Genomic DNA, 17,599 nt, shown 5'->3' on the forward strand with positions numbered 1-17,599 from the left:
TCAGCTGGGCCTGGGGCTCACCATCTTGCAGTCACTGGGACCAAATAAATGGCAACCCGGCCCTTGGCCACAGCGCTGGAGCAGGGAGAGGGGAAAGAAAAGAGCCCTGCCAGATGTGGGTCTAGGGATGGGCAGGGAGAGAAGAAGTCCCTCCGGATGGGGAGGACAGAAGCTCCGCCACCCCCCTGAGGATCTAGAGCCTTCCCCTCTCCCCCCTTCCCCTGAAGTACTGCCAGGCCATCCAGCGTGCCCACTCCCTGGAAGGCCTGCATGACCCCCTCTGCTCTCCCAGCCTCGGGCCAGCCGGTGTGACCTCCCTCCTCCAGCCCAGGACTGGGGAGCATCTGCGGGGTCGGCCTACACACTCCCACCCCACAACCCAAGCCTCCTTCACTGTGGCCTGGTCCCCGGGAGCAAGCTGCTAGGCAGTGCAGCCCTTTGGGGATCCAAAGACAAAGCAGTGGGTGGGGTGCACCCACCCCCGACCCTGGGACAAGCAGGCAGGTGCCCCCCAGGGAAAAGCCAGCCATCTCCTCCTCCCCTGAGCACCCCCTCCCCCAGTCCCCTATCTTGATTCTTGCACCTTCCCATGTCCCTAGCCTCCTTCCTTGAGTCCCCCACATCCCCCAGACCCTGCCTTGACTCATGCACCCTCCTACCAGCTCCCTGCCCTTAAGGACCTGGACAGTGTCCCAGGTAAGTCTTCTAATTTAAAAAAAATTAGAACAAGGGGGTGCAACGTGCTATCTTGTGATCTAAGAACCCAATCAGCTTGGTGGACAAATTATTTTTACAATTGTTGGTAGACATGAGTGTAAACTGCTCTTTCTGAACCTCTTTGCTCTGCAAGTGAAGTTGGGCATGTAATGGAAATTTCATACGAGATCCAGAAATAGCAGACAGCTGTCAGTGCTGTTCTGTCTTCAGTTCTAAACATCAAACTGCAGAAAATAACACATGGCTGAGTTCTACACAAAAGTAGAAAGGAAGAAGCAGTAAACCACAGCAATAGGAGTTATAACCCAAACCTCCCAACTGTGTTACGTGACTCTGAACAAGTCACTAAACCTCCCTCTGCCTTAGTCTCTCCAACTGTAAAATGTGACTTACACCTCTTTCACAAAAGTTACAAGGCTTAATTCAGTGTTGTTTGAAATTTACTAATGGAAGGTCCCATGGATAGATACTATTATTGCATGTCTTTGCTTTGCAGTTGGTAGTTTTTGACTAGCCTCTTCAATGTGTATGCTCTCTGGGACTGTGCTCTGCAAATAAACATACAGGCCCATATTCTGCTCAATGTAAGTTTTTCTGTCCATGCAACCCCAGTGTTTTGGACATTGCTGTACGTAATTACAAAATCCAGGCCAGGTTCTTCTAAAGATTTCTGCTTCTGCTTTTGCATTTGCATTTTTTAACAATTAGCAAATTGCCACCTTTGCCAGCTTTATCGGTTTCCAGTCTGTAAGGAAACAAATCTGTTCTACTATATGCATTTACTTGTACATTTACATTGTAAATACTTGAAGTATTTTGCACAGAATTAATCATTAGATTGGATAAAGAAACAGAAGAAGTAAGTCATCTTGCCTATCTAGGAAGTGAGATGTACAATGAGAGTTAACTCCAATGCTAGATGGCAAGCCACAAATAATGTACATCAATTGTAAAGATTTGGAAATGTAGTATAATTGTTACTGAAGCTAAAAAAATATTTTTAATGTAGTAAGCCTCTGTCCTCCTTTATGGAGAGAGTCATGGAAATCTGCAACAAATTGATGAGGAGATCTGTTCATTACAGAGTAAATTTCCATAGAGGAGCTTCAGCGGCCATTGCAAAGCGCTTCTTGTAACATCAGAATTTCTGAGTAGAGCAAACCAATCTAAAACATTGAATATTGCAAGAAGACAACAATGGATATATTTAGGATGTTCTTTAAGGATGCCATCTTCATAAGTTCCATGGTAAAAATGTGGACGCCACCTGGAAACAGGAAAAGAGGTCAATCTAGAGAAACATTTAATCAGAACAACAGAGAGAAGCCAAAACAATCAATAAGCAGGCAGAAACCTAAGCAGATCAGCACAAAACTGGAATAAATGACAGAAGCTAGTGGATCCCATAAGCACCTGTGAATGTAGGAGAATGAAGAAAGAGTTTTTCTTTTCTACTCTGCACATTTAGGAAATCACTGTAATTCTTAAAACAATGTGCAGGCGTGGGGTTTTGTTTGTGGTTTTTGTTTGGGTTTTTTTGCAAGTGTAAGACAATTTTTTTTCATTGCTGCAGTCTCAGCATCAAATATATGGTATGAAAAAACCCATCTTCCATCAGAAGCCACATGCTGTTTCATTAAAATAAACAAAAACAACCCCACTTCTTATTTACTTAGTAAAAATAACATTTTCAGAAAGAACCAGCGGGGGAAGGAAGCTGCAGCTGTTGAAGTCCAAGTTTCTTTCATCTGTGCAGTTTTTTCTAGCACTTGTCAAATTTGACAAGTTCATGTAGCTTTTGATTTGTAGAGGGAGTATATAGTTTTTTTTTTTCCATGCCACCAAGTGGTACTCATGTAATAGTGTTCTGTGCCTTTAAAAATCACAAGTTCCTTTCACTAATTACAATAATTGGTTTCGTTCTCTAAAATACTTAAGTGATTTGTTCTTTAAAATAGTCAAACAATTGCCTTTTGGCTTTTAGGAAATGTCAGATCCAAAAGGAAATCATTCAGTAGTTCTTCTACTCAGTGTCATTTGGGATTCCTGAGAGAAATCAGTGAGCCCCACTTTGTCCCTTCAGAGAAACTGAAATAATATTTAATTCACTAATTTCCTGCTGCTTGTTTTAATTATCAAATTAATTAGCTCAAGTCTGTTAAATGTTTTTAGATCCTAGACCATCCTAAACTATCATGTGCTCAACTCACAATTGAGGAGCATCATAAAATATTATTTCCATCTTTCTGGTATCAACTGTGCTCTGTTAGGAGGATGGTGCCTTCAATAGACAAGCTTTGGACAGTTATTGGCTTTTTATGGTCAGTAAATGGACTCTAACTCCTGGAAATATTAGTAATGTTAGTATCATTAAGAGCTTGTAGTCCTGTTTCTTTATTTCTCCAGCAAGCATTTTCATCTCCTGCATCATTTGACATCCTTTAAATTTTGATTTCTTGAAGGCTTCTGCACCCATGAAGATGGAAAGGTTTTTCATTTTAACTCAGTACATGACTTGATGGGCCACAAGGAGTGCTAGAGTCCCAGTCCACATTTTATTGAATTGGAACACCTATGGCAACTTTGCCAGTTGATTGCACTGCAGTTTTAAAGATGCCCTGTCCTTCATTGACAGTTCCACTTACTCTTGCATTGGCACAGTTTAATAATGGCTTGTGAATAGAAGCGGCTTCTCCTTATTGATGAAGTTTCAAGACATTTACGCGTCTGTTTAGTTTTGGAGCAGTTTTCAATCTAGGACTGAGCAGCTGAGTATGGATAAGCTGGCGTGCCACAAAACATTTTGTGCTTCACCTAGCGAGTCTAATAATATAAACATTCCTCAGGCATTATGATGAGCAATAACATAGTCTAGAAGGTGGTGTAATTTTGACTGAGAGTACTGCCAAAAATAGAACCACGTTTACTGGTTTGTTGTGAAAGGTCTTTGTAACAACACTCTGAACAGTACCTCTCCATTTCTATGTAATGATTGTAGAGCCTGGAGAATGGTGCCTGTCCCCTGGCTATGGCAGCTCCTTGCAGGGGCCAGTGGGGAGAGGCATCTTTGCCGCAGCTGCAGCAGCTCTCGGAGGTAGAGAGAGGTGCCTCTCCCTGCTGCAACCCTGAGCCCCTGGACAGGACTTTAATAAGTAGCTGCATAGCTTAGAGGAAACTTCAATTGGTGATCCATATCCACATTATTTTGTCCGTTCAATCCCTAATTCTTTTCCATGCTGCCAGCATTGCACGTAGCAGTCCCAGATCCTGGACATTTAGCCCAGGTGATAACATTTAGGAAAGATGGATGTAGCCTACAGGATAAGGCTGTAGGCAGGAGATTTCTCCTTCCCCTTTGCTCCCTTGTGCACAAGAAATTCACCTTCAAAGCATAAGAGTACAAGGGAAAGTCATGGGCCATTCCTCCTCTTCACCGGCAAAAGCTTCGCTTGCATTCAGGGGAGCATATGGTAACCCCATGTTGTGTTACTAGCAAGGGATTGCATATTCCTCACTTGAGTGGTCTAGGGAGGACTAGTTGGGCACAATGCCACTCTAGCTGAAAACAGAGGAACTGTCCTACTTGCTGTGTTTTCATTTTCTTGGGATACCAGTTTTGCTTGTATAGCCACTTTACACTCTCCATCTATCTGGATTTCTTTGGGGGAGATTAATATCATTCCTACTTCTCTTTTTGTTTAAAGATATGCATTTCTTCTTTTACTCCATACTTAAGGAACTCCTGTGCTGAAGATAGTCAGCGTTTGGCTAACATTGGTTCCAATTCAGAAAAAAAAAACCTCATAGTTTTGCAGATTTTTGCCTTCCTTGGGATGACTCTAAGCACTTGAGCAGTTCCACTCATGCATGAAAGATCCGTATGTGCTTAAATTACTTATTATATTAAAGCTTTGGGGGAAGAAGTCCAGATAAGTTACTTTATGCTACTAGAGACTGTTGTAGGCATGACAATTGGAGACAGAACATTTTCTTTTTCCCTCCATCTGTTCATTCTTTCATTCTGTCTATCTGTTTTTAGTGTCTTTCAGTCCATAAAGAGTTGCATACATGTGGATCGATATTTAAGCACTTCTCTGCCTATTCACTTGTACCGTGGATCCTAGCAGTTCCATAAAAGTAAAAGGCATGGAGGCCTTCAGACTGGCACAGCAATCTGTCTAGACTTCAGAGTCCAAGAATCTTATTTGTTTGAGTCTTGTTCTTCTTCAGTAATGAACCATTTGTAAATATCTTAATAAGGCATAACAACAAAAGCCCTAACTCCATGGTACTTCATCCTACCATTTTGTGATGTGATTTTGTTGCCAGACACAAGCTCCTATTTTCTTTCCTGCTGAATTGTCTTATGTAAAATTTGCTTTGCTTTTAGTTTTTTCCCCAAAGGTTCATGCCATTAAGTTTAAGAGGATATATATAATGTTACAGGTATTATTGCTTAGTGTTGCAATTATTACAGTGTCTTTGATGAAATTCTGCCTGCTTTGGAAAACTGTTCCTTTTGTAGAACTTTGTTGTTCATGAATAAAGCCGTGAAGTTTGACAAGACCTGCATTTGAAGTGCTGATCAAGAAAAGTGAGAAATCATAATACAGTAAAACTCCAGTAGTCCGGCATCCAGTAGTCCGGCACTCCTGGTAGTCCGGCATCAAAATGGCAAGAGCCTAGTGAGTGAGCTTCGGCAAAAAAGGAGTCACAAGGTATCAGCTGAACTGAGCAAAAAGGGTAAAAAAGGCTTGAAAAAACTAAAACATTACAGTATACTGCATACAGTATGTACAATAAAAAGGGTTAAGAACACTTTATATATAGTATTTAATGTATACAGTATTTATATAACCAGTTTATAGTACCTCCTGATAGTCCGGCATATTTGATAATCCGGCACCACCTAGGTCCCATAGGTTCCGGATTATTGGAAGTCTACTGTATAAAGTGTTAGGTAAATAGATTTGGTGTGCCAGTACCAAAATATGTCAGCAGATATGCAAGCCTATGGAAAGTTGAGACACTTAGACAAGGTCATAAAGGAGACCAAGACAAGATTTGAGTGCTATGAACATGCCTTCTGTAATGCATGCTGGCCAAGCTTTGCTAACCACCAATTCCTCTACCATTGCATCAGTAGGAATATTCCTAAAAAGGCCATCATGCCTCAATATCAAATGTTCCCAAAGTAGGTGCCTATAGACAATAATAAAGACACTCTCCTTAGCCCTTTCTTTGTTACACTAAATAGATTGAGCTTTCTGAATATACTATCAAGTATATTTTAATCCTTTAATCATTCTTGTGGCTCTTCTCTGAACCTTCTCCAATTTATTAATGTCCTTCATGAATTGGAAACAGCATTCCAGCAGTGGTTGCACCTGTGCCATATATAGAGGTTCCCTGTTTATGCAACTAAGGATTGAATTAGCCCTTTTGGCCACAGTGTTGCTCAGGTGTATCTGATTGTCCACTTCCACTCCAAAACCTTTTTCAGAGTCGCTACTTCCCAGGATAGAGGCTCCCTCATCTTACAAGTGTGGCCTTCATTCAGTGTTCCTAGATGCATTCATTTACATATAGCTAGGTTAAAATGCATTTTGTTTGCTTGCACCGATCTTACAAAGTGATATCAATTGTTTTGTGTTAGTGACCTTATTCACTACTTACCACTCCCAGTATGTCTATGATTTGCAACCTTGTTAGGTGGTGGTCTTATATTCTAGGTCATTGATGGAAATGTTAAATATGATACAGCCAAGAACCGATTCCCGCAGGACCCCTCTAGAAACACATCTGTTCAATGATTGCCCATTACAAGTGAATAGATCTCAATGTACTTTTAATCTATTTAATGTGTGCTGTGTGAATTTTATATTGTCCTAGTTTTGTAATCAAAATGTTGTGTGAAAATCTGTTATATCAACATTGTTACTTTTATCAACCAAACTTGTAATTTTCATTGAAGAAAATCAAGTTAGACGGGATCTGTTTTCTATAATCTTGTATTGATTGGTATTAATTCTTTGAGTCCCATAACAGCCATCCATTATCTTGCTGAAAAATTGATGTCATACTAAGCTTTTTTAAATATTGGCATGACACTAATTTTCTTCAAGAAGTCTGGAACTTCCCCAGTGTCCCAAGACTTATTGAATATCAACATTAATGGTTCAGTTGTACCCAGCCATCTCTTTTAAAACTCTCCGATGCAAGTTGTCTGGACCTGCTGATTTTAATAGTGTCCAACTATAGTTTCTGTTTATCATCCTCCTCGGAAACTAGTGGAATGGAAACAGTGGTATCATTCTCAGGCTATGATTACATTATCTTCCCCCCACATGCAGAATAAGAAGACTTATTGAACGCTTCTGTCTTTTCTGAATTATCATTGATCATTCTATCATTTCCAAGCAGTAGTGAATCAATACCATTATTAGGATTCTTTTAGTTATCATATATTTGAAGAGAGTCAGAACAGCTTGTTTTATCTCTCCTACCATAAATTTATCTTTGTATCGCTTTGCTTCCCTATTGACTTTCTACAGTTCCTTACTTCTGATTTATATTCATTACTGTAAACTTCCATATTCTTCCAGTTGTTCTATAAAAAAAATAAAAATAACGGTTTTTACCTCGCCTCTAAACTAGATCAATGATTTTTTTTTTTAATAATATAACCTTCTTCCTTGATGAGAGAAGTGTGGCTTTTGGTGCATACAATGAAGTGTTCTTAAACAATTCCCAATTAAAATTCACGTTTTTTCTTATTTGAATTCTTCACAGCTTCTTGTCTCATTGTTTTCAGCTTTGTGAAGCTGGCCCACTCAAGCTATGTCTAGACTACGGGAAAGATTCGAAAGAGGATATACAAATTCCACGGGACAAACTTTTCCTCAAAAAATGAGGTTTATGCGGCTTTTTGACAAAGGGGCCTGCTGAAAGAGACGCATCTAAACTTCTTTCATTTTTGAAAGCGAGCTCAGAAGAAGATATGCAAATTCCTGCATAATTTGCATATCCTCTTTCTAATCTTCCCTGTAGTCTAGACGAGCCCCAAGTGTTCATATTATTGCTCTGGACTTTATTCTGTTTGCAAGTTACAAATGTGATCCAATCATGATCAATTGTACCTAAGTTACCATTCATTTTTACCATGATCAGTTCCTCTTTATCTGTCAAGAAGAGGTCTAATATAAAATTCTCCTGTGTTGAGATGTGAGGCTTTCTGAGTTAAGAAATTCTCATTTGTAATATCTAGACATTGTAAGGATGTTTTTGGCAGCATGAGACCTCCAGCATATGTCACTCAAATTGAAGTCTTCCATGATCACACAACTTTTTTTCCTACACATTCCTTTCCAATATAATTTACAGAGGGACACACAGGTTAATGTGGGTAATCATCAAAGCTGCACCAGTTGTAGAGTTTGAATAGAAACATATTATGTTTCCTTCCTCTATGGGCCTCTTTTCTTCGTGTTCATTTTTAGCTTTTAGGCTTGTGAGCAATGCCGTGATTTTTAAAAAAACAACTGTTAAATTTTAAATTAAGCACTTCTACTGCCATTTTCAATTTAGAGAACAAGACTCCTGAAAACTTTCTTCTAGTGGGAGTGAATTTAGAATATTTTTGGTGCTGGCACTTGACTTGAAGTGTAGCATACCTCTGGTTCCTTCAAGTACTGTGATATTTCACTACAGCAGCTTACATCCATCATCTTGAAATTGTCTCTCTGAGAACTACCTTTGTCGTTACATTTCAATTTTTTTTCTTTTCCAAGAGCATCTTACAAGATGGCTTTCCTAATACCGGAGGTAAAAGCTGCCATATAATCTCACTTGAAAAATATAGTTCAGATTTGAATGTAGAGCAATAGTTTGCCTTCAATTGCCCGAAATTGACTCTGCAGGGAGGAGATAAGACTCTTGGTTACAGTAAAAAGGGATATGCCAGTGTTTGAGGGGGCTTTAAATCTGTTTTTAAATCGGGATTTACATGCTGCTTGCTTCTGACTGAACTGTGGAGCAAGGAATGATCCTGTCAAAAGACAAGATTCTCCTTCTCTGCTGTTCAGTTTAGGAGTTAGAAACTGTCCTAACCTCTCATGTCATTTCTCACCAGGCTTGAGAGTAGCCATTTTTCCCACTGATTTAATCATCACCTGTCCTCTTCATTTTCTCATAAAACTGGTTGGAGAGGCTATGCTCAAGACTGAAAGAAGCAGAGGAAGTATGTTCTGGCACCACTGTAACAGATAAGTGGTAGTATTAAAGTGCTAGATTGGTGTTCTAGCACCCAAGGAAAAAATGCTGGGATAGTGTTCCAGAGTGTGCCAACATAGCTTGAGCCTTGCATTGGCCTCGGGGATTTCCAGATTGAGAAGGGGTCTTGTTTTTTTCATGCAACCTTTTACAACCTTCTTTCTCCTGTTTCTGGATATAGAAACAATGAGTCTGCCCCCCTATTATTGAGTGAGCAGACTCTTCTCAAGTGGGCTTCAGTTAAGGAATCACATTTAGCAATTTCGTTGTCCAACACAGTGGCAGTTCAGTATCTTTGAAACGGGCCTCCCAGTATTAGCAACATTTCATTGAGAAACCCTGATGCTCTTTAGCCTCCCTGCGTTTGGTTTCTGTCATCTTCCTTATTAGGTTAAAAAATCTCTTCTGATTTGGGATAATGAGACAAATCTTTGAAAATCCTCTGAGACTTTGTGACTGGACAACATAAAGTTGCACATGATGACCTGAAGTGACAGTGGAAGTGGCAGTTGCTTTGGGTTTCTAGTAGTGAACTGAGAAGACTAGACTAGTCAAACCCTGTGGGGTGTGTTTGCAGGGAGGAGAATTTAGGAATGCAGTCAAGAAAGGAAACAGACAAGTCCCAGCAATTAAAAGAAGTTCCCAGTTGTTCATAGAATCATAGAACAACAAAGAAGCTCTATGAGAACCATAGAGCTGGAAGAGACCTCAGAAGGCCATCAAGTCCAGCCCCTTGCCCAAGGCTGGACCAATCCCAATTAAATCAACCCAGCCAGGGCTTTGTCAAGCCGAGATTTAAACACCTCTAGGGATGGAGACTCCACCACTTCCCTAGGTAACTCACTCCAGTGCTTCACCACCCTCCTAGTGAAATAGTTTTTCCTAATGTCCAACCTGGACCTTTCCCACCGCAACTTGAGACCATTGTTCCTTGTTCTGCCATCCATCAGTACTGCAAATAGCCTTTCTCCAGCCTGTTTGGAACCTCCCTTAAGGAAGTTGAAGGCTGCTATCAAATCTCCCCTCGCTCTTCTCTTCTGCACACTAAATAGACCCAACTCTCTCAGCCTCTCCTCATAGGTCATATGCTCCAGCCCCCTAATCATTTTGGTCGCCCTCCGCTGGACCCTCTCCAGTGCATCCACATCCTTCCTGTAATGGGGGTCCAGAACTGAACACAATACTGCAGATGTGGCCTCACCAGAGCCGAATAAAGGGGAATAATCACACCTCAGGATCTACTGGCAATGCTCCTCTTAATGAACCCTAATATACCATTAGCCTTCTTGGCTACAAGGGCACACTATTGACTCATATCCAGCTTCTCATGCACCGTAATCCCCAGGTCCTTTTCTGCAGAACTGCTATTTAGCCAGTTGGTCCCCAGCCTGTAACAATGCTTGGGATTCTTCCATCCCAAGTGCAGGACGCTACACTTGTCCTTGTTGAATCTCATCATATTGTGTCACTTAGCGCATTAGTCTGGGAGCTGACTTTGTCCGTGAAGACAGAGGCAAAGAAAGCATTAAGTACTTCAGCTTTCCCCACATCATCTGTCACTAGGTTACCGCCCGCATCCAGGAGGCGCCCCATGCCCTCTCTGATCACATTCTTCTTGCAAACATGCCTGTAGAAACCTTTTTTGTTATCCTTCACAAGATAAGATAATTCCAGTTGCGCTTTTGCCTTCCTGATAACTCCCCTGCATTCTCGAGCTATGCATTTATACCCATCCCTAGTCATCTGTCCAAGTTTCCACTTTTTGTAAGCTCCCTTTTTGTGCTTAAGTTCACCAAGGATTTTCCCGGTAAGCCAATCCAGTCTCTTACCATATTTGCTTCTCTTGCTACTCATTGGAATGGTTTCTTTCTGTGCCTTCAACAAGGCTTCTTTAAAATACTGCCAGCTCTCCTGGGCTCCTTTCCCCTTCATGTTTGCATCCCAGGGGATTCTGCCCATCAGGTCTCTGAAGTCCAAGGTGTGTATTGTACTACTCTCTTTTCTTCCTTTGGTCAGGATCCTGAAATCTAACATCTCATGATCACTGCTTCCCAGGTTGTCACCCACCTCTACTTCCCCTCCTAGTTCCTCCCTGTTTGTGAGCAGCAGGTCAAGCTGCGCATGGCCACTGGTCAGATCCTTCAGCACTTGTACCAAGAAGTTATCCCCAACATTTTCCAAAAACTTCCTGGATTGTCTGTGTACTGCCGTATTGGTCTCCCAAAAGATGTCAGGGTGATTAAAGTCCCCCATGAGAACCAGGGCCTTAGATCTGTCAGCTTTTCTCAGTTGTCCAAAGAAAGCCTCGTCTACCTCATCCACCTGATTCAGTGACCAGTAGCAGACACCAACCACAACATCACTTCTGTTGCTTACATCTTTAAACTTGACTCATAGATACTCAACAGGCTTTTCTCCCTCTATATACTGGAGTTCTGAGCAATCATAGTGCTCTCTTGCACAGAGTGCAACTCCTCCTCCTTTTCTCCCCTGCCTGTTCTTCCTGAACAGTTTATACCCTTCCATGACAGTGCTCCAGTCATGCGAGTCATCCCACCAAGTCTCTGTTATCCCAATCAAATTGTAGTTCTTGGACTGGATCAGGGCTCCCAATTCTTCCTGTTTGTTATACAGGCTTCTCGCATTGGTGTACAAACACCTTAGATAACCAGTTGATTGCCCTACCTTCTCCATTTGAATCAGGGGTCCTCCTTTGTCGCTCATTCCTTTTTGCCTTTCTTCCCAGTATCTGACTTCCCCACTTTCCTAAGGGTTTTGGTCACCATCCCCCAACAAACCTAGTTAAAAGCCCTCCTCATTAGGTTTGCAAGCCTGCCTGCGAAGATGCTCCTTCCTCTCTTTGTTAGGCGGATCCCATCTTTTCCTAACGATCCTTGTGCCTGGAACAGAGTCCCATGGTCAAAGAAACCAAAGCCCTCTCTGCGACACCACCTGTGCAACCACGCATTTACTTTCTCAATTCAACGATCCCTACCCAGTCCTTTTCCCTTCAACAGGCCATTTTAGAGAGAGGAAAGTGCAAGAATCAGATGCTGTATCAGCCCTAGGAAAGCTGTTAAGTGAGAAACCGTTAGATATAGATTCCACGTAATTCAGAAAGCCACCTGACTCTTCTGTGGAATCGAAGTAAAATATGACGAGGTGAGTGGAACCAGCAGGGATTCAGTCCAACAGGCTGTATCCAACAACAGGTGGGCAACTTCCAGCATAGCTATTTGTTGCAGACAACAGATGGTGAATATTTGAACTGGAAGCTTTTTGTTGCAGGAAGAAATTGTTCTCCTTTAGGGGCAAAATGTACAGCCCAATGGTAGAAAAGTAGTGTGACTTTATCTCTAAATATTCAGAAACCAATTCCAAGATGGGAGTCAAAACTTTGGGGCTTGCGAGAGAGGTCTTCAGGCACGTCTTCACTGCCTGTGGGATTGACTGGCAGCGATCAATCTCAGGAGGTGATAAATTGACTGCGGAGCATTCTCCTGTCAATTGCGGTACTCCCACAAGAGAAGAGTAGATGGAATCAATGGGAAAGTGTCAGCTATTTATTTAATACAGCGAAGATAAACAGACCTAAGTACCTCAACTTTAGCTAAGTTATTGTTGTAGTTGAAGTTGCATAACTGACATCAGCAGCCCATGGTAGACTAGACAAAGCCTCCCTCACTTACTGAATGATATCACACCAATATGGCTAATGACATGGTCCCAAGAATTGTGTAGAATTTGGAGGAAGCTTTGTGAATTCTGGGGTGGGGGTTGTACTCAGTAATACTCTGCAATGTAGTTATGAAAAATGTTAATAGATGTTGCAAAAAAACCAAAATCACTTTTCAAATATGTTGATGACTATAACATCTGAGACTAATTAGGTTAATAAACTTATGTATGGGTGCTTCAAGGGACTCATTCATTACCAATGTCTATGGTGTCATGGTGGCAGGCACCCTAACATGATGCTAAACTTTACGGTATTGGAATGTTTCCTAAGTCCAATAAGAGATTGAGTATGCATACAGCGATTTTTTTCATCTTAAATACAAGTGTATGCAGGACACTCGCTTATTTAAATGGCAGAAGAGCCATCGCTTTGTTCTTCATAAGTAAACTGGTTTGGCCTCAAAGAATTTTGAGGTGTGCATACATGTTTGGAACAAAATATTCACCATTCCCTTCTCATGGATTCCTTTCTTTTTTTTCCCTTCTTCAGTTTCTTACCATTTGGTTTGTTGATACGTAAACTACAGCAAGAACAGAACAGAATACACGTTTCAGGAAGGAAAATAAGAGGTTACTACTGCTATTGGGGATTTATCATTTTGCTGTAGGCAAATAACTAAGTGCTACTTGCAAGCTGCACTAGTGAATTCTGCCTCTCTCTCTTTTTTTCATTTCTGGCCCTATATTTTAACCATGGAAGTGGAGGAGAAACTTGACAAGATTTGTTTTTATTTGCCTTACCAACATTGTATGCAATACTTTTTTAGACTCTAATATGTTCTGAGTGGCAAGAACCTAATTTTCTTATCGGTCACTACCGTGTAGGGCAGAAATGTAAAATGAATCAGACAGACATAGAGCCAGAAAGCTTTTAAAGAGACCTTGAAATGGTAGGTATGAGAACCTCTAAATCTAGCAAGTATGGTTCTTATTATAATTTATGATGCCATACAAGTGTTTTGTATCCTTGAAACCTCTTTGAATGGTGACTTTGTGGTAGACATTACTTTTTCCTTACTCAGCTCTTTGCCAGAGGCTTAGGAATTATTTTAGCTCTGAATTAACAAATCTGAACTCCAGCTCGGCTCCATTTTCTTACATTTTCTATTATAAGAAGGCTTGATTTTTATATCATTGCACATTAACTTATCAGCTTACTGGAACTAGCAAAAGTTTTGTGGCATATAGCAGAAATATAACAATTGCAGCACAGGAGAGGAAAAGAAGCTAATCCTACAAGGAACTGCCTATTTGCAATGCTCATTGCTTGGGAAGACTCCAACCATGGTCTTGGGGAGACCCCAGCCAACACAGTACTTACAGACATACATATCCAGATATTCAAGAGTTCTCTCTAGATTTCTCAGAGGGGTAGGCATGAATTTAGGAGGGTAATTTGTGTATCTAGGTCTGCTGAGGACTTAAGCCCCATGCCTATCTCAGCCTTATTGTTTGTATTCTACTTCTGCATCACTGTGCACAAACTTGTGGGCAAGTGGGACCACAGTTCATTTAATTAACAACCTAAACCAATATACATTCCAATGTGGATAATCATGTAAGACCAGCAAATGACTAGAGAAATCATATTTTTCTTGTTCTTGCAACTGAGAAATAATCAACCTTTTTTATTCTTTTGTTTCCTATTTTTATTGCTAGGGGTGTGAATTGATAGAGACACCAGATCAAGACCTCACTGACTTCACCAAGTGCCTTCAGATACTCCAGAAGAAGATAGAAGAAAACAGTCTCCAGGTAAAGCCAACTAATCTTTCAATCTCTGGCAACATTATAACTCTTCCCCATGAGGGAACCGAGGCTCCTGTTAAGTTTTCACTGAAATGAAATGGTTATTTACAGTAGCCCTGACAGTCTGAGTGCTCACCATATTTACTACGCAGGGAGTAAATATTTATGTCTTTGCTAGGCGAAATTACCCTAGATAGAGGGACAAACAAACCACTTTCTTAAGACAGCTTGTGTTGATTTGTATTTAATGAACTGCCTAATGTGTTGAAAAACAATTTGTGGCGGGTGGCTGGCACTGGTGTACAAGACAAGAGGCTCACTTAGGTATGTAAATAAGTCTTCAGACTTTGGCACTCTATACATCAATGTAGGCCTCTTAGGAGGAATTAAGAAAACAAGAACCCTTAGGCTGACCAGTGGCTTACGCCCTTTGAAATCAAAGGTGCTATTAGCTAAGTAAGCAAAGGTTAAGTCAAGAGTGGAATTTAGCTCCTCATTCTCTGGCTTGGGGGGAGGAAGAGGGGAGTCTTTTTCTTCCAGTGGAACAGCAACAGCACTAGGAATGTGAAGGTTTAACCAGTTAAGCTTCACTGTGAGGGGCCTTCTGTGCACAGGGCCTGCTCCAGTACAGCCCCTGCCTGCTGGGGCTCCCTGGCCTGTCACAGGAAGGGTCTGCTCCAGCATCTCAGCTGGAGCAACCTTGGTCTGTGGCAACCCCAGGCTCCCCACAAGCAGGGTCTGCTCCAGTTGGGATGCTGGAGCAACCCCTGTCTGTAGGCCTACAACAAGGGGTGACGTAGTGCAGGCAGGGACTGCTCTGGGTGGGAATCACGTTCCAGCCCAGCGGCAGATGGGGGGCTGCTCTAGCCAGGCTGGAGCGGCCCCCTGCTTGCTCCCCTTTAGTTAGTTAGCCAGGTAAACAATATGTTTAACAAGTTAGCCAATTAAATGGGATTTTACATCCCTAAATAGCACCTGAGAGAAAACAAGGAATCCCTTTATACTCCTCCTCTAAAGAAAGACCTTGTCCTCTATCCATAACCTACAGTCTGAAAGCAAATGGGGAGAGCCACGCACTGCCTTGGCTGAAAGGCAAAGAAGGAAATAATAACTTCTGTTGCCTTCCATCCGTTACAAAGTAGGGGTGAAGGAGGCTCTAGCCCCTCATCCCCCATTTCTATTTGGGCAGGGGAGGGTAAAGGATCCAGCCTCCACCAGCTCCCTCTCTTTTACAGGGGAAGAAGGAAGTGCAGTGCTATCCCATCCCTCTCCTTAGTTCTCTGTGCAGATACATAATACAACAGTTTTGCTCACAGTCCCATTTGGAATGTCTTCACCTTCTGATAGCGAAATATTTCCCTGGGGTACTTATTAAGATTCTGGTGAAGAATCTCCCACCATGAACCTTTTTCATGTGTCATTTCCATCAATACAGATTACCCATCCTGGTAGAAACTGGGGTGGAGGGTTCCCCTCCACACACTGCAGATGCTGCTGTCTGACTAGTTATGAGCCAGAAAACCCTTTAAAATATGTTTACTCTTTTATCCCCAACCTCATCCCCTGGGTTCACTCCATCACCCTAAGAAGGTATAAGAGGCTGCCTCACTCTCACACACCAAGATCCGTTGACAACAGCCGTTAGAACTCTTGAGCTTCAGGATCCGCTTCGACTACCATGATTTCAACAGCTTCCACCCCACCATCAAACTCAGCATGGACCAATCTACATGGGAGGTCCATTTCCTGGACACCACGGTACAAATAAGTGACGGTCACATCAATACCACCCTATACCGAAAACCTACCGACTGCTATACTTACCTGCATGCCTCCAGTTTCCATCCTGGACACACCACACGATCCATTGTTTACAGCCAAGCACTGAGGTACAACCGCATATGCTCCAACCCCTCAGACAGAGACCTACACCTACAAGATCTTCAACAAGCATTCTGTAAACTGCGATACCCACACAAGGAAGTGAGGAGACAGATTGACAGAGCCAGACGTGTACCCAGAAGCCTCCTGCTACGGGACAAGCCCAAGAAAGAAACCAACAGAACACCACTGGCCATCACCTACAGTCCCCAGCTAAAACCTCTCCAATGCATCATTAGTGATCTACAACCCATCCTGGACAATGATTCCTCACTTTCACAGGCTTTGGGAGCTAGGCTGGTCCTTGCCCACAGACAACCCGCCAACCTGAAGCATATTCTCACCAGCAACTACACACCGCACCATAATAACTCGAACTCAGGAACCAATCCTTGCAACAAACCTCGGTGCCAACTCTGCCCACATATATACACCAGCAACACCATCACAGGACCTAACCAGATCAGCCATACTGTCACTAGTATATTCTCCTGCACATCTACCAACGTAATATATGCCATCATGTGCCAACAATGCCCCACTGCTATATACATCGGCCAAACTGGACGGTCCCTACGTAAAAGAATCAATGGACACAAATCTGATATTAGGAATGGCAACATACAAAAACCTGTAGGGGAACACTTCAGTCTTCCTGGACACACAATTGCAGATCTAAAAGTAGCCATCCTGTAGCAAAAAAACTTCAGGACCAGACTTCAAAGAGAAACTGCTGAGCTACAGTTCATCTTCAAGTTTGACACAATCAACTCTGGATTAAACAAAGACTGTGAATGGCTTGCTAACTACAAAAGCAGCTTCTGCTCTCTTGGAATTCACACCTTCAGATCAGCTGCTAGAAGTGGGCCTCATCCTCCTTGATTGGATCCACCTCGTCATCTTCAGCCTGATCCTGGCCTGCATATTTATACCTGCCTCTGGAAATTTCCACTATGTGCATCTGTCGAAGTGGGTCTTTGCCCACGAAAGCTTATGCTCCTACACTTCAGTTAGTCTATAAGGTGCCACGGGACTCCTCGTCGCTTCGACTACTGATGCTGCTCTTTATGTATGAGGGATGCTAAATTGGACCTAGAGTGAGGAGGGACTACAATAAACCTCAACTGCACCCTCTGCGCTTTATCAGTCCAACTCACTGTGGACAGATCTGTTTTAAAGGAGTATTATGAGCGGTTTAAAATGGAATAATAACCACAGAATTATTAGTGCAGTGGGAGTGTGA

The 17,599-nt window shown here is 42.1% G+C and overlaps 1 protein-coding gene across 3 annotated transcripts in view; it reads left to right on the plus strand.

Moving 5' to 3' along the window:
* Positions 1 to 17,599, plus strand: part of TPK1 (thiamin pyrophosphokinase 1) — a 455,370-nt gene that overhangs the window by 284,163 nt on the left and 153,608 nt on the right. For all 3 annotated transcript variants that reach the window (XM_075921715.1, XM_006124113.4, XM_075921716.1), the window contains one exon: positions 14,386 to 14,481. In XM_075921715.1, the coding sequence (XP_075777830.1) occupies positions 14,386 to 14,481 (96 nt within the window). The remainder of the gene's footprint in view (positions 1 to 14,385; positions 14,482 to 17,599) is intronic.

This window comes from Pelodiscus sinensis, chromosome 2 (genome assembly GCF_049634645.1).
Source record: "Pelodiscus sinensis isolate JC-2024 chromosome 2, ASM4963464v1, whole genome shotgun sequence".
Taxonomy (NCBI): domain Eukaryota; kingdom Metazoa; phylum Chordata; order Testudines; family Trionychidae; genus Pelodiscus; species Pelodiscus sinensis.